Genomic DNA, 23989 nt, shown 5'->3' with positions numbered 1-23989 from the left:
AGAAGGACAGCGATGATGAGCCTGGAGTTTAACGCACCGTCCTCTTTCTCCTGGCTATGCCCTGCCTTTGCCCCTCAGTGCGTGCGTGCTCAGTCGCTTCAGCTGTGTTTGACTCTTTGCGAACTCCTGGACTGGGCCCACAAGGTTCCTCTGTCCATGGGATTCTCCAGGCAAGAATACTGGAGTGGGTTGCCATGCCTTCCTCCAGGGGATCTTCCCAAGCCAGGGATCAGACTCGTGTCTCTTGCAGCTCCTGTGTTGCAGGTGGATTCTTTACCGCTGAGCCACCAAGGAAGCCCCTTACACCTCAGATTTCTGAGCAAAAATATGTTTTTATCTCTGATAAAAAATATGTTTTATCTCTATGGACACATAATTTCTCAGCAATCAGATGTCCTAGATCTGGAAGAAGAAAGTGGTGGTCCAGAGGCTTCGCTGTCCAGTTCAAAGGAAAATGCAGGGATGCGCTCCTGTCCTTAGTGTTGAGTCTCTGACCTCTGCTTCAGAGAAAGGGGCTCAGGGTGGGAAGGGAGGAGAAACCAGTGTGTCCCAGGGAGGCGAGGCTCAGGAGCTCAGGCTTCCCACTGGGTGACTTCGGGCTCTTGTTCTGAAATTCAGTTTCCTCCCTCTAGAGGGAGGGGTTAGGTGGGATGGCCTCTTATACTCTGTGGTTTCATGCTTCTCCAGCCCAGGCCTGGGGTGCAGGCCAGTGAGATAAGAACAAACACAATGGTGATCAAGAGTCATCCAAGACATTGTTTAACAGATGAGCCCAGAGCCTTTGAACGGCCGAAGATGGTGTTTGAAACTTATCTCACCGGCATGTACTTTGAACCTGGAGAGTTTCTTGTTGTCCATGAGAAAAGCGATTGGAGATGTGAATAGTCTGTGGGTGCTGTGTTATCTTAATGGCGAAGGTCTGAGTGTCAGGCCCAGGTTCAAAAGATCAGGTCTTGGGTAGACGGCTGACCCTCTTTGAGCCCCAGACGCCTTGTTTTTGGAAGGTGCACACCTCACAGGGTGGCCAAAGGGTTAGATGAGTTTCCATAGAGGGAGCATCTAGCATGGGACCTGGTAGAATTCCTACAAATCATCTGTCCTCCTTCCCCTCCCCTCCTCCCACTGGAGACGACTTAGCACGCACGCACACTCCACTACCATACAGAAGAAGACTGATGGTCAGAAAGGGCTTCAGCTCGTAAACAGAATTGAGATCTGAATGTTCGTCTGCTGGGTTCAACCCCAAAGCGTCTTCTCCTCCCGCCTTCAATCATTTCCAGCATCAGTGTCTTTAACAGAGTCAGTTCTTTGCATCAGATGGCCAAAGTATTGGAGTTTCAGCTTCAGCATCAGTCCTTCCAATGAATACTCAGGATTGATTTCCTTTAGGTTGGACCAGTTGGATCTCCTTGCAGTCCAAGGGACTCTCAAGAGTCTTCTCCAACACCACAGTTCAAAAGCATCAGTTCTTCGGTACTCAGCTTTCTTTATGGACCAACTCTCACATCCATACATGACCACTGGAAAAACCATAGCTTTGACTAGACAGACCTTTGCTGGCAAAATAATGTCTCTGCTTTTTAATATGCTGTCTAGGTTGGTCATAGCTTTTCTTCCTATGGTTCGTCAAGGCTTTTGTAGTATTGTCACTCCAGCTCCTCATAAACATTACTATTTACATAGGGTCTTGATGTTCACAGTGATTTCTCTTAACCACTGTGATGTGGGGGGAGAGTAGTATTAATATTATCATTATTTTTCAGGTAGGACTAGGCTCAGGATGTCCCCTGACTTGCTGGAGACCATGGCCCCCTCATCCACCTCTGAGAATCCTTCTCTGCATCTTCCCAGCATGGCTCCTCTGCCCTTTCATTCTTTAGCCCTAAGGCCTAAGGGGTTCTTGTCACCCAAAGGTAGAGTTGAGGGGAGGACCTACAATCAGAGCACTCGTGAGTTCAGTGGTAACAAGACTGCCCTTTCTTTCCAGGGATTGAGTCATTAATAGTTCCTTAAATATGCCCCGGAGAAGGCAATGGCACCCCACTCCAGTACTCTTGCCTGGAAAATCCCATGGACGGAGGAGCCTGGTAGGCTGCAGTCCATGGGGTCGCTGAGGGTCGGACACGACTGAGCGACTTCACTTTCACTTTTCACTATCATGCATTGGAGAAGGAAATGGCAACCCACTCCGGTGTTCTTGCCTGGAGAATCCCAGGGACGGGGGAGCCTGGTGGGCTGCCGTCTATGGGGTCGCACAGAGTCGGACATGACTGAAGCAACTTAGCATAGCATAAATATGCCCATCCTGCAACTTAGAGTGACTTCAGTCTGCCAGTGATTACTGCTGCTGTGGGTGTGGTATGAGAGGGTGGATGAGTCACTTCACCCAGAGGCGCTCTCATCTGGGGCAGTGTTCTGTGGGGCTCACCAGCCCCTCCTGCCTGCCCCAGTCAGCCAAAGGGCTGAAATCTCTCCCTCTGACCACAGCAGTTCCTCAGGAAACTACCCCACCAGGCTGCAGCTTTTTGACTTTGCTCCACTTTGTAACCCCTTCCCAGCCCAGCTTGGAATCCAAAGGGTAGGCCCAAGCCTCGAGATTCTGGCCTTGTCCACACCATTTGCTCCTAGATAATTCTCAGGCCCCATCATCTATCAGCTAAGGTCTTGGGGTCAGGCAGACCTGGGTTCAAATCTTGGTTCTACCACTTACTGGCAATGCAAATTCAACCCTGTTACTACACTTCTACAAATCACTGCTTTCCCATCTGTGTAATGGGAATAAAAGCACTGCCTTACCTCCAAGTGAGGGGCGAGATGTAGCAGGCAATGTACTTAGCACGGTGACTGGCTTGTAGCAGATGTTCAGTGAATTTCTGTGTGTGTGTGTATGTGTGTGACTGTATGTCTCTCCTGAGCACCCAACTCCCCTCTACTGTGGTTCTGTTTTGCTTTTGACCACATATCAATGTGAGTACCACAGGGCTAACCATTTGTATCTTCCCAAGCATCCTGATTTCACCCCTCCTTTTTCCTTTGGCTCTAACTTCTTCCATACCATTTTATTTTTCATAGCTTTTTGCAACTTTCATGTCCTCTGTCCATTTTTAACATTTTATAATAACAACATACCATAGCAATATAACATTTTTCAGTCTTATCCAACAGAACAGGGAGTGGAAACTGATGGACTAGCTGCAAAACATTAATTGAAGCAATGAATTATTTTCTTTAAAAAAAGAATAAAAATTTGCAAAAGAGTAAAAACAGGCAATTCACAGAAGAGCAAGTGCAGATGCTCAAAAAAATATGAAAAACTGTCAGACTCTAGTAATCAGGGAAATGCAAATGTAAATAGCATTGAGCTGCTTCTTTACTTCTAACAGAATGATCACAGTTTTAAAAGACTGATAATACTGGGTTGGCCAAAAAATTTGTTTGGGTTTTCCCATACCGTCTTATAGAAAGAAACCCCCGTATGAACTTTTTGGCCAACCCAATACCTATTGTTGGTAGGAATGCAGGGATAAAGGTTACTTTAATCATTGCTCTTGGATTCCACAGCTTTTGCAAATCACCCTGGCACCATCCATTAAAATTAAAAATACATAACATATACCTTTTGCCTAGCAGTTCCTGAAAATCTACCCCATAGAAATAAAAATATCAGAATGTATGGCTATGTGCATAAGGATGTAGAATTAACCTTTTATCATGGAAAACAAGCAAAACCTAGAAACAGAGAAAATGCCCTTCAAAAGGGGTATTGTTGAATACATTATAACATGCCAGGGAATATTCTGCAGCCATTAAAAAGAATAAATTGGAGCTATGTCCCGTGACTCACAGGGATTGCCATGAATAATTGATGAGAAAAAGCAAAGTGCAGGAAATTGGTTATAAAATTTTAAAGATGAAATAATGCTACTGTCCCTCTCCCACCCTCCCTACCCCAGGTCCCCACTGTGCAAATGAGCCAATATACACGAGCATGGAGAAGAACATGGCAGTATCCTGACCCAGTGGTCACTATGGTTTTGGGGGGAGGATAGTTGTGTGGCAGGATAGAGATGGGAGAAAGGAAGGGAGAACCCAATCTGAAGAAAAAAGAAAAGGCAAAAAGACGGCATTGAAATTTGTGTGTGGTATGTATATATATATTTAATAGGGGCTTCCCTGGTGGCTCAGATGGTAAAGAATCTGCCTGCAATGCAAGAGACCTGGATTTGATCCCTGGCTCGAGAAGATACCCTGGAGAAGGGATGGCTACCCACTCCAGTATTACTGCCTACAGAAGTCCATGGACAGAAGAGCCTGGCAGGCTATAGTACATGGGGTCCCAAAGAGTTGGACACAACTGAGCGACTAAGCACAGCACAGCACATAACATGTATAAATTTATGTATTAATGTAAAAATATCTGTGTAAGTAGATGTAAGAAGAAAATTTTAAGTTATATGTACAAACCTTATATATTTTTGTTAACCTAAAGCAACCAAATGTACATTTCCTTCACCAATGGTTTCACAGACAGCCAAGATCTTTTCACTGAGAATAAGCCTGTTTTGCAGGGGGTTTGGCCCTATTCTGCCTTATGTACAAAAATCACACATTTAATGCGTTGTCCTATAGTTTCTAATTTCCATTTCTATAGACTGCAGTGAGAACCTAGACACTTGGAAAATAAGTTTGTACAGGAATTGTTTAGATATTATGCTTCCCCTCAATCTATTCAGTTGTCTTGCCTACATGCAATTCAACAATAAACTTATTTTAGGATCTCACCTTTACTGTTTTTCCAAAACTGTCGCCTGGGTTCTTACAGAAACAATGACTCTTTTTCTCTTCTATTCACATTTCCTCAGTTTATGTGACATTTGTTAAGGTACAATGGCATAAAACAGACATGGGAACAAATATATCTCTCTGTAGTTGACATTCACGTCAACAGGTAGACGCCATTGTATTGGCCTCCTGGAAGGTGTGGGCACCCTCTGGTGGCACATTCAATGTGCACCCCCACGTGGGAGCAGCAGACGTGGGAACAAATATATCTCTCTGTAGGTGACATTCACATCAACAGGTAGACGCCATTGTATGGCCTCCTGGAAGGTGTGGGCACCCTCTGGTGCCACATTCAATGTGCACCCCCACGTGGGAGCAGCACTCAGTGTGTTTCACTGAGAGAAGGCACAGGGCCACGGATCCTGGCCAGAAAGTTACCAGAAGTAGAACTTCATTAGAAACCCTTTTGTGCTGTGAATTGGTAATCCCTGCTGGGTCACATCCAGCTCTCTGATCATCACTCTGTCGATTATCCTATGATTAAACGTCTAAGGTTGCGTGTGGCTGTGCGAGTCATGGAGGTTTGCAGCCTTCTTCCTGCAATGCATCCTGGAATGTTTTTGTTAATATGGCAAAACATCTGGGTCAAGTGGCCTGTCTGGGGTGGGCAGACCTCATGCTTACAATCTTGTCTTGGGACAGGTGATGCAGGGCTGAGACAGGACTCTGGCCCACCTTCAAATCCCCTGACTGCCTGTGTAACTTTGGGAATGTCATCTTACATTACTATACCTGTTCCCCTGTTTGCAAAATGGGGTGATATTATTTAATTCACAGAGGCTCACATGAGATTAATGTTTTTAAAAGTATGTGCAGAAGGATAAGATCATCTGGATTATTTTCATCTGTGTACACCCTATATGATGTTATCACTCACCTAGAGCCAGACATCCTGGAATGTGAAGTCAAGTGGGCCTTAGGAAGCATCACTACAAACAAAGCTAGTGGAGGTGATGGAATTCCATTTGAGCTATTTCAAATCCTGAAAGATGATGTTGTGAAAGTGCTGTACTCAATATGCCAGCAAATTTGGAAAACTCAACAGTGGCCAAAGGACTGGAAAAGGTCAGTTTTCATTCCAATCCCAAAGAAAGGCAATGCCAAAGAATGCTCAAACTACCACACAGTTGCGTTCATCTCACACGCTAGTAAAGTAATGCTCAAAATTCTCCAAGCCAGGCTTCAGCAATACGTGAACTGTGAACTACCAGATGTTCAAGCTGGATTTAGAAAAGACAGAGGAACCAGAGGTCAAATTACCAACATCCGTTGGATCATTGAGAAAGCAAGAGAGTTCCAGAAAAACATCTACTTCTGCTTTATTGACTATGCCAAAGCCTTTGACTATGTGGATCACAATGAACTGTGGAAAATTCTTCAAGAAATGGGAATACCAGACCACCTGATCTGCCTCCTGAGACATCTGTATGCAGGTCAAGAAGCAACAGTTAGAACCAGACATGAAACAATAGACTGGTTCTAAATCGAGAAAGGAGTACATCAAGGCTGTATATTGTCACCCTGCTTATTTAACTTATATGCAGGGTACATCATGAGAAATGCTGGGCTGGATGAAGCACAAGCTGGAATCAAGATTGCCAGGAAAAATATCAATAACCTCAAATATGCAGATGATACCACCCTTATGGCAGAAAGCAAAGAAGAACTAAAGAGCCCCTTGATGAAAGTGGAAGAGGAGAGTGAAAAAGTTGGCTTAAAGCTCAACATTCAGAAAACGAAGATCATGGCATCTGGTCCCATCACTTCATGGCAAATAGATGGGGAAACAATGGACACAGCGTCAGACTTTATTTTTCTGGGCTCCAAAATCACTGCAGATGGTGACTGCAGCCATGAAATTAAAAGATGTTTGCTCCTTGGAAGAAAAGCCATGACCAAGCTAGATAGCATATTAAAAAGCAGAGACATTACTTTGCCAGCAAAAGTCCATCTAGTCAAAGCTTTGGTTTTTCAAGTAGCCATGTATGGATGTGAGAATTGGTCCATAAAGAAAGCTGAGCACTGAAGAATTGATGTTTTTGAACTGTGGTGTTGGAGAAGACTCTTGAGAGTCCCTTGGACTGCAAGGAGATCCAACCAGTCCATCCTAAAGGAAATCAGTCCTGAATTTTTTTTTAAACTTCTATTCTTTGGTGTTCATTATTATTTTTTTTAATTTTTTATATTAATTGGAAGCTAATTACTTTAGAGTGTTGTGGTGGTTTTTGCCATACAGCCACATGAATCAGCCATGGGTGTACATGTGTTCCCCATCGTGACCCTCCCTCCCACCTCCCTCCCCATCCCATCCCTCAGGGTCATCCCAGTGCACCAGCCCTGAGCACCCTGCCTCATGCATCAAACCTGGACTGGTGATCTATTTCACATATGATAATACATGTTTCAGTGCTATTCTCTCAAATCATACCACCCTTGCCTTCTCCCACAGAGTCCAAAAGTCTGTTCTTTACATCTGTGTCTCTTTTGCTGTCTCGCATATAGGGTCATTGTTACTATCTTTCTAAATTCCATATATATGCATTAATGTACTTCATTGGTGTTTTTCTTTCTGACTTACTTCACTCTGTATAATAGGCTCCAGTTTCATCCACCTCATTAGAACTGATTCAAATGCATTCTTTTTAATAGCTGAGAAGTATCCCATTGTGTATATGTACCACAGCTTTCTTATCCATTCGTCTGCTGATGCACATCTAGGTTGCTTCCATGTCCTGGCTTTTGTCAACAGTGCTGCGATGAACATTGGAGTACACGTGTCTCTTTCAATTCTGGTTTCCTTGGTGTGTATGCCCAGCAGTACTCCGGAATATTCATTGGAAGGACTGATGCTGAAGCTGAGACTCCAATACTTTGGCCACCTAATGCAAAGAACTGACTCATTGGAAAAGACCCTGATGCTGGGAAGGATTGAAGGAAGGAGGAGAAGGGGATAACAGAGGATGAGATGGTTGAATGGCATCACTGACTCTATGGGCATGAGTTTGAGTAAGCTCCTGGAGTTGGTGATGGACAGAGAAGCCTGGCATACTGCAGTCCATGGGGTCGCAAAGAGTCAGATACAACTGAGCGACTGAACTGAACTCAACTGTACTGAACTGAACACCCTATATGTTTTTTGTAACAACAGGATGGCATGAGGGACTCCATCCCTACAACAAGCAGCAAGGTTTGCAACAAGGAGCCTACCCTTTGGAGGCAGATAGAGGGGATCTGGAAACACTTTCCCCAGAATTTCACTGTACCTCCTAGCGCAAGTCACTTTATCTCTCCGAGCATTAGCTTTGTCATCTGAGAAGTGGAGAACAAGAATCGGAAAATCACATCTAGCTTGAGCAGTGATGGTGGTGGTGGTGCTTTAATCGCTAAGTCATGTCCAACTCTTGCGACCCCATAGACTGTAGCCTGCCAGGCTCCTCTATCCATGGGATTCTCCAGGCAAGAATACTGGAGTGGGTTGCTATTTCCTTCTCCAGGGTTTCTTTCTGACCTGGGTCTCCTGCATTGCAGACAGACTCTTTACCAACTGAGCTACGAGGGAAGCCCAACATTGAAGAGAAACCACCTAAGTTGAGAATTAGAGATTAGGCTCCCAAGATGTCTGGAACACAGGAGAGGCCAGATAGATGTCATTCTTGTGGACATAGTCCATAAGCTAAGATCTAAAAGAAACTTCATGTCTTTTAGTTTCTATAACTCAAGTCATTTCTCTTGAGTTCTCGTTTTGTTGGTAGAAAACGTCAACCCCAGCCCTTCTGGGGAGCACCCCCACTCCGGCTCTGTGGACTGTGACTTTATGTTGAATGACCTGAGGGCTGAGCGTGCTTGACCTTGATCTTCTACCCACACAGGTTGGGCTGGACCTCCTTTGCCCTGTCCATCTGACCTGTGGCTCTCTATTGCTTATAGGACACAGTTAGCATGTGCAATTATCCTTGTGGCTTGGTACACAGAGCCAGGAACCAAATGAGTGCAAGACAATAGGGAAGAGTAGGGCCTGTGGATAAAGCCATGCCTGTCTAAAAACATCAAAATCCGAAACAAATGGTTAACACCGTGAGGGCCAAACAAAACAAATGGGCCTCTCCACTCCTCTGTAGTCACAGCGGGCCTTCCCTCACCTCGGCCTCAGCTGGGAATACTCATTCCCAGGGATCAGTTTTTCAACTTGTCCAAGCTCTACAAGCAAGGCCTTTCCTCCCATTTCTGGCGCTCCCTATCCCTTCCTTGTTGTATTTTCCTCTATAGCCCTTACTGCTGTACCCTCCTTATTTATCCTGTTTAGTGTCTATTCCCCTCCATTAGAATGCAGGCCCATGAAGGCAGGTTTTCATTTCTTTTGTTTATTATTATATCCCAAGTGCCCAGAACAGTACCTGGCACATAGTAGGCACTCCATAAATGTGTTGAATGAAATAAAATGGATGGATTTTTGAATGGATGGACATATGGATGACTGAGTGAATTCACTGTTGAATAGTTGAATTGGTTTCCTCTCTCCCCTTCCTATGATACTTGTGCTTTCAGAAGGTTCTCATCTGGGCTGCAACTAGGTTGAGGTCAGCGAGGCACTCATTTTGGGTACAAAACTTAACAGAGAACCAAAAAAGCTCAGCAATTAAATAAGGATATTTAATGCAATCGTTTGAAAAATTAAAATTAATGCCAAAAACTCTGTGATGAGCAAAATCTCAAATTTTTAAATGAAGACATGATCTGAAAGAAACTGCAGTGAGCTAAACTGAAAATTATTTAAGATTGTCACTTGATCAAGAGGAATTCTCAAACATGGCAATGTTCTGAATTGAAAATAAAGTAAGCAAAGAGGCAGGATTTGAAAGTTTTATGAGTTTCTTTCATTAAAGCCAGGAAAGTAACAGTCTAATTCTGGGGTTGGTATAAGTAAAATATTTAAATGTAAAATAATGTTAGGTTTTAATATTAATTAAGACTTTTCAATTTTCTTTTTTTTTAATAACACTGTACAGCTTGAGATATTAGTTCCCTGACCAGGCATTGAACCCAGGCCCACAGCAATGAAAGCACAGAATCCTGACCACTGGATTGCCAGGGAATTCCTTTTTTCATTTTTTTAAAAGCTGTTTTAATGTTCTGGAAAAATATGACTTGTTAAGAAAATACATGCACACATAGGAACACACACTTTTCTTTCGCTGTAGGGTCTTATATGGGTTGTTTCTCAGTAGATGCATGATGTCAGTAGACGCATGTCAGCTAAGCAGCTTTATGAGTCATCCCTCCCCAACAGGCCTCCAGAATTTTCACAGCCTCAACTACTTTCATCTACGTGAGTAAGAGGAACCTCCATACTCTCCCCATGGTGGCGGCACCAATTTACATTCCCCGCAACAGTGTATGAGGATTCTCTTTCCTCCACATTCTCACCAACACTTGTTATTTCCTGCCTTTTTGATAACAGCCATTCTAACGGGCATGAAGTGATGTCTCACGGTGGTTTTGATTTGCATTACCCTGTTATTAGTGATGCTGAGCACCCTTTCATGTGTCTGTTGGCCGTCTGTATGTCTTCTTGGGAAAAATGTCTTTTCAGCTCCTCTGCCATTTTAAAATTGGGTGTGTGTTTTTGCTGTTGTTACTGTTGAGTTGTATGGTGTCTTTACAGATTTTGGACATTAGCGCCATACTGGATATATGATTTGCAAATATCTTCTCCTATTTGATAGGTTGTCTTTTCATTCTGTTGATGGTTTCCTTTGTTGTGCAGAAGCTTTTTAGATTGACATAGTTCCATTTGTTAATGATCCAGCTCTCCCACTTCTGCGTATTTATCCAAAGAATCTGAAAACACTAGTTCAAAAAGATATATGTATCCCTATGTTCATCACAGCATTATTTAAAATAGACAAGAGATTAAAAACAACCTAAGTTCCCTTCAATAGATGAATGGATAAAGAAGATATGGTATATATACATATATATATGTAGATATATAGATACACACACACACAATGAAAAAAAATGAAATCTTGCCACTTGCAATAACGTGGATGTACCTTGAGGTTATTATGTTAAGTGAAGTAAGTCAAACAGAGAAAGAAAATAACCTATGATTTCACTTCTATTTGGAATATAAAAACAAAAACAAAAAAACAAAAAACAAAATAAATAAACAAACCAAATCAAACACAAAGATATAAAGAATGGATTCCCTCGTGGCTCAGATGGTAAAGAAAAAAAGTGAAGTCGCTCAGTCGTGTCTGACTCTTTGCGACCCCGTGAACTGTAGCCTGCCAGGCTCCTCTGTCTATGGGATTCTCCAGGCAAGAATATTGGAGTGGGTTACCATTTCCTTCTCCAGGGGATCTTCCCAACCCAGGGATCGAACCCTGGTCTCCCGCATTGGAGGCAGACGCTTTAACCTCTGAGCCACCAGGGAAGCCCCCATGGTAAAGAACCTGCCTGCAATGTGGAAGATCTGAGTTCAGTCCCTGGGTCAGGAAGGTCCCCTGGAGAAGGAAATGGCAATCCACTCTAGTACTCTTGCCTAGGAAATCCCAAGAACAGAGGAGCCTGGTGGGCTACAGTTCATGGGATCGCATGAACACCACGGAGCAACTAACACTAGGCTACCAGAGGGTAAAGGGCTGGGGGAAGGGGAGGACAAAACAGGTAAAGGGGATCAACTGTGTGGTGACAGATGGAAATGAAATGTTTGGTGGTGAGCATGCTGCAGTGTTTACAGAAGTAGAAACATGTGGTACTCATGAATTTATGAATGTTATAAACCAATGTCACCTCAATAAAAAACACATTTAAAAATAAATATTAAAAAGGGAAAGGAGGGCTTCCCTGGTGGTTCAATGATAAAGAATCCAGCTATCAAAGCAAGAGACATGGGTTCAGTCCTTGGGTCAGGAAAATTCCACATGCCACAGAGCAACTAAGCCTATGTGCTACAACTGTAGAGTCTGTGCTCTAGAGCCCAGGAACCACAACCACTGAGCCCATGTGTGGCAACTACTGAAGCCCACAGGCCTAGAGTCCGTGCTCCACAACACAAGAAGCCGTAGCAGTGAGAAGCTGTGCACCGAACTAGAGAGTAGCCCCTGCTTGCTGCAAACAAGAGAAAAGCCTGTGACGCAAACAAGACCCAGCACAGCCAAAAATAAATAAGATGAATAAAATTTTTTTAAAAAGATAAAGATGTAAGATGTGAGAGGATCGCAGGAGTCTGGTGAGGGAGGTGGTCTTGATTGGAACACTTTTCAGTGATTCCCAAATCAAGACACATAGGCCTACTACTTTGATCATTAGTTTTCCGTTTTCAGGAAGGGATTTTTTCCCTTAATTATTTATTTATTTATGTGGCTGTGTCGGATCTTTGTTGCAGCATGCAAACTCTTAGCTGTGGCATGTGGGATCTAGTTCCTGGAGCAGGGATCAGACCTGGGCCCCCTTCATTGGGAGTGTGGAGTCTTAGCCACTGGACCACCAGGGAAGTTCCCAGGAAGGAATCTTGAAAAAGAAATATTGACAGAAAAAAACAGATCAAGAAGAGGAAGAGCCTGGCAGAAGAGGAAGGGCTTTCTTATTATGCAGGCGTCAGACATTAACACAGGCAGCCCGGGCAACCCACACACTTGCTCACTGTGCTCTCACTTCCACCGTCGTCTACTCCTTCCATTCTGACCCAGAGGAATGGGTACCTCCCAAGATGACACGTGCCACAACCCCTCCCAGGGTGCTGAGCTGAGCCAGGCCTCTGACTACGTGGCCTCAGTGGCCAGTGCCATGCTTCCTGGGGGTGCTGTACAAACCTGACACTTGGTGAGGGGTTAAATCTGAGGGTGGATATTAGGAGACAACCCTGGTGTCACACAAAAGCACTGGAGCCGAGGCTGAGATTTTCGGGCTCCTGCTTCTGGCCCCTTCGCTGGACTACCTGTTGAGTGGCTGGTCTAGTTCCCTTCCCTCTCTGAGCCCCAGGCTTTTCATCTGTCTAATGAGACCTGGTTTCAACTCCTGGGTCGGGAAGATCCCCTGGAGAAGGAAATGGCAACCCACTCCAGTACTCTTGCCTGGAGAATTCCATGGACAGAGAAGCTTGCCATGGGGCCGCAAGAGTTGGACACGACTTAGTGACTAAACCACCAATGAGACCTCTGAGGACCCCTAAGCTTTGAATCTAGAAGGTAGAACTCAGCATAATATTTGGTGCCTTTGATAGGTGGTCAACACAAGTGGTTAAAAGCAAGCCCTCTCTCTAGAGAATACATAAATTATGGATAAAATTTTCCTTTGAGTGAACATAAAACTTGGAAAAGCATTTCCAAGGATTCCCAACTATATGTAGAAAATAGACCACAGGCGCCTGTCTTCTCACAGTGTGGTTGGTGGTCAAGAGGCCTCAGGGGCCACACTGCCTGGGTTTGAATCCTGTTCTGACTGACCTCAGACAAGTGCACGTCAGTTGTCTCATTTCTGAAACAAGGAAAGTTCTAGGACCTGCTTGTCCCTTGGAGAGGGCTACCAGTGGAGACAGAGTTTTTGGGAAGAGGGGCCAAGATGCAGAGATGGGTGTGACTAAAACCTGTGGCTGAAGGCTGAGGCTGTAGGATAGTTGATGGTGGAAAGGAGGTTCCAGTGGCTTTGCAAGAGGACACCCCCAGGAGGAGGACAGGGGTGGGAAGCACGAGGCAGTGTGGAAATGGGTGTGGAAGAAGGCAGATGACCGGGGGACGTGTACATGGGTCAGAGCCCGGCTGAAGAGGGAGAAGGGAGACACAACGGGACAACCGGTCTCAAGATTCCAAATTAAACTCTGGTTTAAGGGGCTTTCATAGGTTCACTTCAGCTAGTGTCTGAAGCTAGTTCTTTGCTCGAACTTCCAAACAGGAAGTTGTCTTTTGACCTGGTAACTTTGGGTTCTGGGTAGAGAAACATAGAGTCCTGAGAGGAAGAAGTTGCATACATAGCCTTTCAGCCTCCAAAGAGCTGAGCCCAGGCTGAGAAGCTGATGAGGAAGTCCTGCTTCAGGATAGGAGGGCAGTCCCCTCCTATTCTTTTTTTTGGGGGCGGGGGCCAGCCACTAGGCTTGAGGGATCTTATTTCCAAGACCAGGGATCAAACCCGTGCCCCATGCAGTGGAAGCTCAGAGTCTTAACTGCTCAGTGTCTGAGTAAAGCTTGGAGTCTTCCCGTCAGGGAAGTTCCAGTTCCTTAGTTTTTTTAGTAATGACAGTTTTATTAGGACATAATGCACATACTATACAATCCACCTATTTAAAGTGTACAGTTCAATAATTTTAGTCTCTTCAGAGTTAGGCAATCAGTTCTAGAAGGTTTTCATCATCCCCCCAAAGAAACCTTGTACTCATGAGTAATCACTCCTTCCCTACACCCAACATCCTCCTCCCAGCCCTATATGGAAATTTTGTATAAATATAATTGTATAACATGGGATGTCTTTTTAAAAACTGGGGTGCTGCAGGCTCAGTCGTGTCTGACTCTTTGCTACCCCATGGACGGTAGCCCACCAGGCTCCTCTGTCCATGGAATTTTCCAGGCAAGAATACTGGAGTGGGTTGCCATTTCCCTCTCCAATATATTTGCTCTATAATGTTGTTAGTTTCTCCTGTACAAAGAAGTGAGTCAGCTGTATGTATACATATATCACCTCCCTCTTGGGCCTCCCTCCTACCTCCCAATCCCACCCTCTAGGTCATCACAGAGCACTGAGCTGGGCTCTCAGCACTGTACCGCAGGTTCCCGCTAGGTAGCTATTTCACATACAGCAGTGCACATTGGCTTCTTTTACTGAGTATATTTTTAAGGTTCATCCACTTTGTAGCATGAATCAGAACTTCAGTATTTTGAGTTTTGAAAAACATTGTTTAATGTTATACAAACACACCGTAGGTATACTCTGTTGTAAATATTATGTGGGTCAAGAAATAACAACGTTACCTCCCCTAAAGCCCTCATTCCCCTTCACAGTCAGTATTCCCTCCCCACCCCACCAACCACTTAAAGAATGACTTTTTCTTTACCAGGTATCATCAAACATTTGCATTCCTAAAGACCTTTATCACTTTTTATATTGAGTATTACGCCATTGTATGGACAGACCACATTTTATTGATCTATTCATCCCTGTATGTGTATTTGGAGGATTTCCATTGTTTGCTGCTGTGAATAATGACCTATGAACATCCACGTGCAAGTTTTCTGGACGTATTTCTCTTGGGTGTATACCAATGGGTGGGATTGCTGGGTCTTAGGGTTACCTCCTTTTTCCTTTGCATACACTTCCATTTTAGGACCTGGTATATATCCCACAAGCAATCACAGGTCTGCCTGCCCTGCCACACTATGAGCTTCCTTCATCTTGAACGCCCCACTGAACCTAGTATCTGTGTGTGTATGTGTGTGAGCAAAGTTACGCGTCATGTTTGACTCTTTGCAACCTGAAGATTGAAGCTCACCAGGCTCCTCTGTCCCTGGGATTCTCCAGGCAAGAATACTGAAGTGGGTTGCCATGCCCTCCTCCAGGGGATCTTCCCGACCCAGAGACTGAACCTGCATCTCTGCATCTCCTGTACTGCAGGCGGATTCTATACCACTGAGTCACCAGGGAAGACCAACCTAGCACCTAGAAAGCACTAAAATATGTAAGGGGCCCTCCACTGCTTCAGATGATGCTTACAGGCAGAATAAGAAGAGGTCTTGAACTGGCCATCCGATCTTATAAGAAGGCCTGGCAAGCTTGATCTCGGCAAGATCTTGGTAAGCTTGGCAAGTAGTGAGAGTGAAAGCCTGACTGACCTGTGTTCAAGGAAGAATGGAGAGAGAAGAGTCAGAAAAAGAAAGTACAGATCATTCTTTTGAGGAACTTTTCATAAAAGAGAGCAGAAAAGTGAGACAAGAGCTGGATGGGAAAGTGTAGTCAAGAGTATTTTGTTTTTTCTTAAAGATATGAGAAATGACAGTATGTATGATATCATAGAAAGGTAAGAGCTGATGCTGGGAGAGAGGGGTGGACAAAGACAAGAGTGATGTCCTTATGTAGATGAGGGGAGATGTGATCCCATGCAGCAGCAGTGTGAATGATCCATCCCCTGAAAGACGTTGAAACCCTAACTCCTGCTGTGACTATATTTGGAGGTAAGGCCTGGGAGGAGAGGATACAGGTTAGATGAGGTCATAAGGGGAGGCCCCCAATCCAACAGAACTGGTGCCCTTCTTAAAGGAACAGATACCACAGCTCTTCTCCCTGCCATGTGGGGACATAGGCAGACAGGAAGAGACCTCACCAGGAACCACACTGGCCAGCATCTGATCTGGGGCTTAGCCTCTAGAACTAGGACAAATACATTTCTGTTTTTGAAGTCACCCAGTCTGCAGTATTTTGTTATGGCAGCCCAAGCAGACTAAGACAAGTGGAGAGATTGGTGTTAGGAGGAGCGAGACGAGTTCACCCACAGTAACAGGAGGGGAGGCAAGGCACTTGGGTGCTGACGCAGCTGGGTGTGAGGTGTGGGAGGGTGGGGAGTAGGAAAGGGGGTCTCCTCAGTGCTTTTTTTCAGTGATATAGGAAGCACGATGAGAAGTTGAGAATGAGGACACAGCGTTATGAGTGTAAGAGCAAAACGAGGAAGCAGCGAATGGACCAGCGTGATCCAACGAGGACATCTGAGAAACACTGGGAATCCCTTTGAGGTGTGCAGTCATTGAAGTGAAACTCATCAGCCAGGTGGTATGTTTTTCTCCAGGATGTTCAGCAGTTTGAATGGAGGGAAGGGAACTAGTACAAGTGAGTATAACCACAGCTGGGGTCTGGCCAAGTATAGGGGTAAAGAGTGAGGGTGGAGATGCACTGATGAACACTGGAGACCCCAAATAGTGAGGAGAAGGAGGACTCAGAGGGGATGAGGGCCAGGGAAGAGGCAGGGTGGCCAGCTTGCAGGTCCTGGCTGGACTGCTGGAGTTTTGGATTAGGGCCCCTTGGGGGTGTGGTGTGGAAGACAGCAAGCAAAGAGGGCATGCTAAGAGGGCATGCTAGTGAGGGGCTGCTAAGTCAGGGGGACTAAGATAGTGAGGGGCTGCGATATTGCTGAAAAGACCAGGAGCAGGGCCCAGGCAGTGCTGGGAAAGGAAGCTGAGATCCCTGGGGGAGACCATGCCAGGGTATTGGAAGTTACAGGTTTTGAAAACACTCCAATTCTGAAAGGGGCAGAGTTGAGAGTGGTTTCCACCTGGTGTTAAAATCTTCATGGCATGAGGAATAACAAAGATAACTCGGAAAAGGGCTATTGGGTGGTATGGGTCTGCTGGTGTGAGCATCAGAGCTGGAGAAGGAGCAACAGTTTGGAAGCAGAGCTGAGCCAGGACGATGCCCCTCCTCCCCCTGAGCCATTGCACAAGCCGCAAAGGAGAGGAGAGCTTGCCCTTGAGATGGCTGACTGTGTTCATGAGGACAGAAAGGGGACGTGGACATTCATTAAAGAGGATACAAGGGGTTTTACTGGTGATAGATGGGGTCAGAAAAGGCCAAGGAGACCATATCAGGACCAAAGTCTGGAAGACAAAGGAAATTCTGGGAGTTGCTTCGTCATATATATACACATACTTACATTATTTACAAACATTTACATCTCTAGAAAAATACAACTTGTAATTAACAATTAAGGAACAAGATAGTATCTAGTGATGTTCAGTGTGGGTGACAGAGCAGAAACTAATGCCTGTTGTGTGTTAGTCCTTGTTTCTTCTAGGAAACGTCTTATAAACGGTCAATTTCAGGCAGACTTTCAGTTTCCTCAAGGAGAAGGTAATACGTGAATGGTAAATCAGATGCCTTCCCGAAGCGATTGAAATAACTTAATTACCACGTGTTCCATTTCATCTTCTGTTACCAAACAACAGGCACTATAAAAGAAATATCTCATATTAGAATAAAACACAGTCCATCTGTGTTGCAGTATACGGCCCTCTTATTCTAATGCAGGAAGCCCTTTTGTAATAAACCCATCAAAAGCAAGAGTTCTAGGGGGCAGAGACGGAGGGAGACTGGTCTTGGGTCCTTATGGGATGGTAGCTGGAGATCTCCCAGGAGTGCTATCCTGGTACACAGCACAAATTCAGAGCCCCAGCTTCTCAAACCAACTCAGTCTTGATCTTTTTACACTTGCGCTTTTTTGCGTTTTGTTTTTCATCTGACATTTACTCTTCTATGTGACACATACAAGGATTTTAACTTTTTCTTTGTTTCTTCAAATATTTTCTAATTATGCTGTCATTTTAAAAGTAACTTCTCTTCACTACTTTAAGATGGAGTTTTTTTTTTTAATCAGATGTGTAATTCCTGTACTAAATATTACTTGATTATTATTTTCATTATGATGTTTGCCAAGTGTAGGATGGGAGAGAACTTATTTGACATCTTGCCATGTGCTGAATGGCTTGAGAGAGTATACTTGCTGATAACGTGAGTGGAATGATGACTTTAGTGTAATTACTGAGCCTATGACATGAACTATTTCTTTTATGAAGAATTAGGGCTCACTTTCTTCATGCTGAATTGAATCCTGGTATCTCCAAATAACAGACCTGAGCTTTTAAGACCCATAGGTAAACTGCCACCCCTTCTAACAGCCATTTCCTTTGCCACACGAATATCCTGGCCATGGTTTTCTTCTTTCAGCTTCTCTTCCTGATTATTCGTCTTTGTGGTGATGACAGAACACCCTTGAGTGACTCAGAGTAAATCAACTCAGCTACAGCCCTGCCTGAGAACATTCCTTTGAACTGAGAAAAGGTCATTTCATGGCTTTTTTTTTTTTTGTCTTCCCCACAGTCTGTATTTCCATAGACCAGATCAGACCAGAGTTCCAAAAGATCTGCATGACTTTGGTAAAAGGAGTTTGTAAAAAACTGTCCATTAGTGTTCATTTTCATGTCCATTTGTGCTGGACATGAAAAGATGTTCAGGATCATTAGTCATTAGGAAAATACAAATTAAAACCACAACAAATTCTTGTTTTATATCTTCTAGTTTGGGGAAAGTTAAAATAAAGAAATTTGACAACAAAAATAATTAGTGCTGGGATCAGAGGGGTTAGGTAAAGGAAAGAGGCATTTTCCTCACTAAGAACCTTGTTGTTTAGTTTCTGACTCATGTCTGACTTGTTTGTGACCCCACGGACTGCAGCATGCCAGGCTTCCCTGTCTTTCACTATGTCCCGGAGCTTGCTCAAACTCATGTCCATTGATTTGGTGATGCCATCCAACCATCTCATTCTCTGTCACCCCCTTCTTCTCCTGCCCTCAATCTTTTCCAGCATCAGGGTCTTTTCCAATGAGTCAGCTCTTTGAATCAGGTGGTCATAGTATTGGAACTTCAGCATCAGTCCTTCCAATGAATATTCAGGGTTGATTTCCTTTAGGATTGACTGGTTTGATCTCCTTGCTATCTAAAGGACTCTCAAGAGTCTTCTCTAGCACCATAATTTGAAAGCATCAATTCTTCAGTGCTCAGCCTAATTCTTAATGGTCCAACTCTCACCATCCGCACATGGCTACTCACAGAGATGTGACAAATTTGCATTTCTTCCTGGTTATGCTTGTCCCCGCCTCCCCCATTCCTCCCCCAGCCCTGCCCCACCTCATCTGTTAATCCTTTAATAATTGAGTTTAGGGAACTCCCCTTTGCAGCCACAGTGGGCTCTTTAAATCTAAAAGGCATTCTTAAATAGGTAAGAAACACACAAAATACAAAATCTGAGCAGCCAACAAAAATATACCAAGAAAAGTAAGCTCCTCTCCCACACCCAGCCCCAAGCTACCTATTTATTCCTCAGGATGTTACCCTGAGATGTCAGTTTTCTCTTCCTAGCTCATCATCCCAAGGCAATATTTTTCATGAAAAATTCTAGTGCCACAGAACCTACAAATGCCTCCCTACTCCCATATCACTCATTTTAATGCTCTTGACTTCCAAAGATTTTCTTGCAAATATGGTCTCTTTCGCCACCTCTTCAATTTGATGCTAAGCAGGCCAACATCTTTATCAATAACAATGATGTTTGGTTCCTGCCTATGTCTCTGCCTCTGCTGCTTCTCCCAGCTGGAATGCCTTCTGTTTCTTACATGCCCATCCATTCTCCCCAGTGTGACCTGAAGTTTCTCAGAGGTAGGATCCCTAATATATGCTTTCTCTGAATCTCATACAACGTCTAGCCTCACTGGGTACACTGATCTCAAGCCATCAGCTCACACAGTACCTGCCATCTAGTCATCTCCATAAGAGTGCTTGTTGAAAGAATAAAGGAGCAGGTAAAGGAACGAGGCCTGGACTACCCCGTCACCTTTCTCAGTGGCCCTGGATGACAGCCCTCCCATGAACAACATCTCCTGTCATTGTTCATGAAGTCCACACATCAACTGTTACCATCAGGATCTCAGCAGAGGCCCTGCCTGGGATCTCACCCTCACCTGCCCTCACGAGCACTGCTTCAGATCTGAACGCCCCACCTCTGACCATAACCTCCAGGTCTTCTGCTGCTGCCCCTACACTGCTAGCACACCTGCCTCTCACCTCATCCGTGGCCGATCCCTTCCCACCCTCTCTCCACGGGGCCTCCTAGCCCACCAACCCCTGGTGGCCTCAGTACCCCTGCCCAGCCTGCACCCTGCAGCTGGCTGAGCTGTCTTCTAGAATCCCTTGCCCCAGGCCTTCTGCAGTAGCTGACTTGCCAGGTGACTTGGTCACTGTCCTGGCCAGCAGCTGGAAAGAAAGAAACCTCCCAGCCCACCCAGTGGTCCCCTCACCCAGTGGCTTTCATGAAAGCCAGCCAAATCGCTCAGCTAAGCCAAAGGTCTTGACCACCGCCCTCCTCCTCTGCCTCTCTGAAGCTCTAATGCATGGCCTCTTCCCTTGGATCCATAACAGGGTGCCACCTGGGTCTCCTCCTGGACTCCTTCACCTTGCCCTCCACTTGAGGGCCTCTGGCTTCTATTTCTTGGTGACCTCAGATGCTCTGGGAAGCCGTTACTGTCCTGACAAAGATGCTCCCCAACTTGTAACCTCAGCCCCAGCCCCAGCCCCTCCAGCCACTTCTCCAACTAGGTGCTAGATATCTCTACCCACGTAATGTGCCTGCACCCCAAACTCGGCCTGACTGAGCACAAATCCACCTTCCCAAACAAGGGCTCCATCTGACTCCTGCTATGTCTGGCAGTGCTGCCAAGGGTTGAAATTCCTGTTGCTTTCAGCTCCTTTCTTGAAAAGAGTCATAACCAAAATAGCTAACATTTATTGGGCACCATTATGAGCCAGTCCTCCTCCAATGTGGGAGACCTAGGTTTGATCCCTGGGTTGGGAAGATCCCCTAGAGGAGAGGGCATGGCAACCCACTCCAGTATTCTTGCCTAGAGAATCCCATGGACAGAGGAGCCTGGTGGGCTACAGTCCATGGTGGGCTACAGTCCATGGGGTCACGAAGAGTCGGACACGACTGAGCTACTAAGCACAGCACAACATGAGCCAGTCGCTCTGAAGCATTTTGATTACACCCACTTGCTTGGTGGCTTCCCTGGTGGCTCAGATGGCAAAGCGTCTGTCTGCAATGCAGGAGACCTGGGTTCGATCTCTGGGTTGAGAAGATCCCCTGGAGAAAGAAGTGGCAGCCCACTCCAGTACTCTTGCCTAGAAAATCCCATGGATGCAGGAGCCTGGTAGGCTACAGTCCATGGAGTCGAAAAGAGTTGGACACAACTCAGCAACTTCACCTTCACACCAATACAGCTTCTCTTCTGCTTGGCTAGATTTATCCACTAACCAGTGTCCCCATGTTTTGCCTCTTGTCTATTTATTCATTGTATGCTTTACCAATACAAACATCTTCCCAAAGCATACTGAAGTGAAGTCGCTCAGTCATGTCTGATTCTTAGCGACCCCATGGACTGCAGCCTACCAGGCTCCTCTGTCCATGGGATTTTCCAGGCAAGAGTACTGAAGTGGGGTGCCATTGCCTTCTAGCTCTGCTCAAAAATCCTCAGTGGTTTCCCAGAAATAAACCACTGAACCTCTTGGTAGCTCTCTCTCAATATCCTGGCCTGGCTCAATCCCTATCCCATCAACATATGCTGCCTCAAAAGGGGTGACTTGCCACCCCCAACCCTGCCCTTTCCAGACCTGAGCTTTACTCTTCCCCAAATTCCTAAAAGTCTAGCTCATTGGCCTCTGCCTCCTGACCATGGGGATTCTGCAAGGACAGGGACTTCTGGATCTCCCTAAGGCAACTTCCTTCACCCATGGCCACCATTCATTGTGTTTGGATCCTATCTTTTGTTCATGATGCAGGCACAGCTCTGACCCTGGCTCCCTAAGTGAACCTTATCCTTGGCTCCATTTTCCTGGGATAGAAGAAGGAGGGAGTATATTTTTGGTGGTTAACAGGATAACCCATGGAGTCTGAAGACCTAGATTTGAATCCCAGCTCTACCATTTACGAGTCACGTGACTTGACTTCTCCAAGTCTTCCATTTGATGTCTCTAAACAAGCTGTAAAGATACCCCCATGCAAAGCTCAATGAGAGGACTGAATGAGATGTTACATGGAAAGTGACTGGTTGGTGCTTAATGAACTGTGGTGAGTAATCTGCTGATATTACTTATTACTGTTCAAGGCAACTGACAGATAAGTAGAACCTGGTTCCCCAAAGAACAGGCCCTCTACATGGGGGTTGTTCTGCTTTTAATACATGATACATACCGTGCCCACTGAGCAGTCTATGGGTTACTTACCTAGGCCCCCGAGTTTCATTGGCTATGACGTCCCAGAAAACCTACAAATGAAGACATTTTTGTCTCAATTAAAGAGCTGAAAAAAAAAAAAAAAAGCTGAAATGTGGGGTTGCTGGCTAGAGGCCTGAACTGGAAAAACTCAAGAGCACAGCCCTGTCAAGCTGGTCTTTCCTACTCTCCTAAATGCTCACATCAAATTGGCTACTGAGTTGAGCCAAAGAGTTGTTCAAAAATTGGTCATCAGATGATAGAAAAACAAAAACTGTTGATGAATGTTTTCTATAGCAATTTTGCATGAAGCTAAAGATGGAGGGAAGGCTAGAATATTCTGGACCAGTGTTGCCCAATGGGGATTTAATGTAAGCCACATAAGTAATTACACATGCTTACTAGCCACATGATACAGTAAAAAGAAATGGATGAAATTAACTTTATTAACTAGCCCAACATATCAAAAATATTACTGTAACAAATAATCAGTATAAACATTATTAATCAGATACTTTACATTCCTTTTGAAATAAGTCCTACAAATCTAGTGTTTATTTTATACTGATGGCACATCTCAGTTTGGACTCTCATATTTAATGGTTTCAACAGCCACATGTGGCTACCATTTTGACAGCACCAGTTTGGATGTTAAGATATGGTCTCACATGTATCCCTCAGTTTCCTCCCCATCAAAGGCACCAGTTAGCCTGGAGCCATGCTAATGATCCAGCAGCTGAGTCCACAAGGTTGAACGAGCTTGTCAAAGTGTCAACTAGCTGATGGCGCTGTTTACATTCAACTCTCTCCCGTTTTGATAGCTCCATGCCAAATACCTCATCTTTCCAATTCATGGCTTTAAGATTGAGATGCTTACTGAAGTAATTATTTGTTACTTTTTGGTGGGGGGTGGGGGGGAATATATGGTGCTATCAGTACCTCCACTGGGGTAAGTTTCCCTCCATTGAATAAAGGTTTATTTTTGTTTGTTTTAATAAGTCAGTTGTTTTGGAGTTATATGGGTACACAGGGCTCTTTTTTTAGGTTCAGGAGTTGCGATCATAGACATCTTACCCCCACCCCCCAAAAAAACATACGAGTAGAAAATTATTTTGGTTTCTGGGTACCAATCTGTTAAAGAGATTATTAACTATACTACTGCTATTTGGGGATTAAAAATAACTTTTTAAAAGAACACTTGAGTTCCCTGATGTTTTACTTATTGGTAATGATGCCTTAAAACCTTCTTCAGCTGAGTTTTTTATAACTTGTTTAGAGGAGATTCAGTTGACTGATAGTTGATTACTTAGAGATCTTCATGGTATTTGAAACCTATAATATAGAAATGGTATCT

General features: G+C 44.7%; 1 protein-coding gene across 5 annotated transcripts in view; it reads right to left on the bottom strand.

Annotated features, from left to right (window-relative positions):
- The window catches only part of CD58 (CD58 molecule), a 63473-nt gene that overhangs the window by 5540 nt on the left and 33944 nt on the right, over window positions 1-23989 (bottom strand). For 2 of the 5 annotated variants that reach the window (XM_061410029.1, XM_061410071.1), the window contains exon 5: window positions 22648-22688. The exons of 1 other annotated variant lie outside the window; for it this stretch is intronic. In XM_061410029.1, coding sequence (XP_061266013.1) covers window positions 22663-22688 — 26 coding nt within the window. In that variant the 3' untranslated portion in view covers window positions 22648-22662. Of the gene's footprint in view, window positions 1-14711; window positions 17769-22647; window positions 22724-23989 lie in introns of those variants that run through there. 2 more of the 5 variants (XM_061410039.1, XM_061410061.1) reach the window with 2 other exon arrangements.

This window comes from Bos javanicus, chromosome 3, assembly GCF_032452875.1.
Source record: "Bos javanicus breed banteng chromosome 3, ARS-OSU_banteng_1.0, whole genome shotgun sequence".
NCBI lineage: Eukaryota > Metazoa > Chordata > Mammalia > Artiodactyla > Bovidae > Bos > Bos javanicus.
The sequence above is the reverse complement of the archived record's forward strand: the minus strand, read 5'-3'. Positions and strand labels throughout refer to the sequence as shown.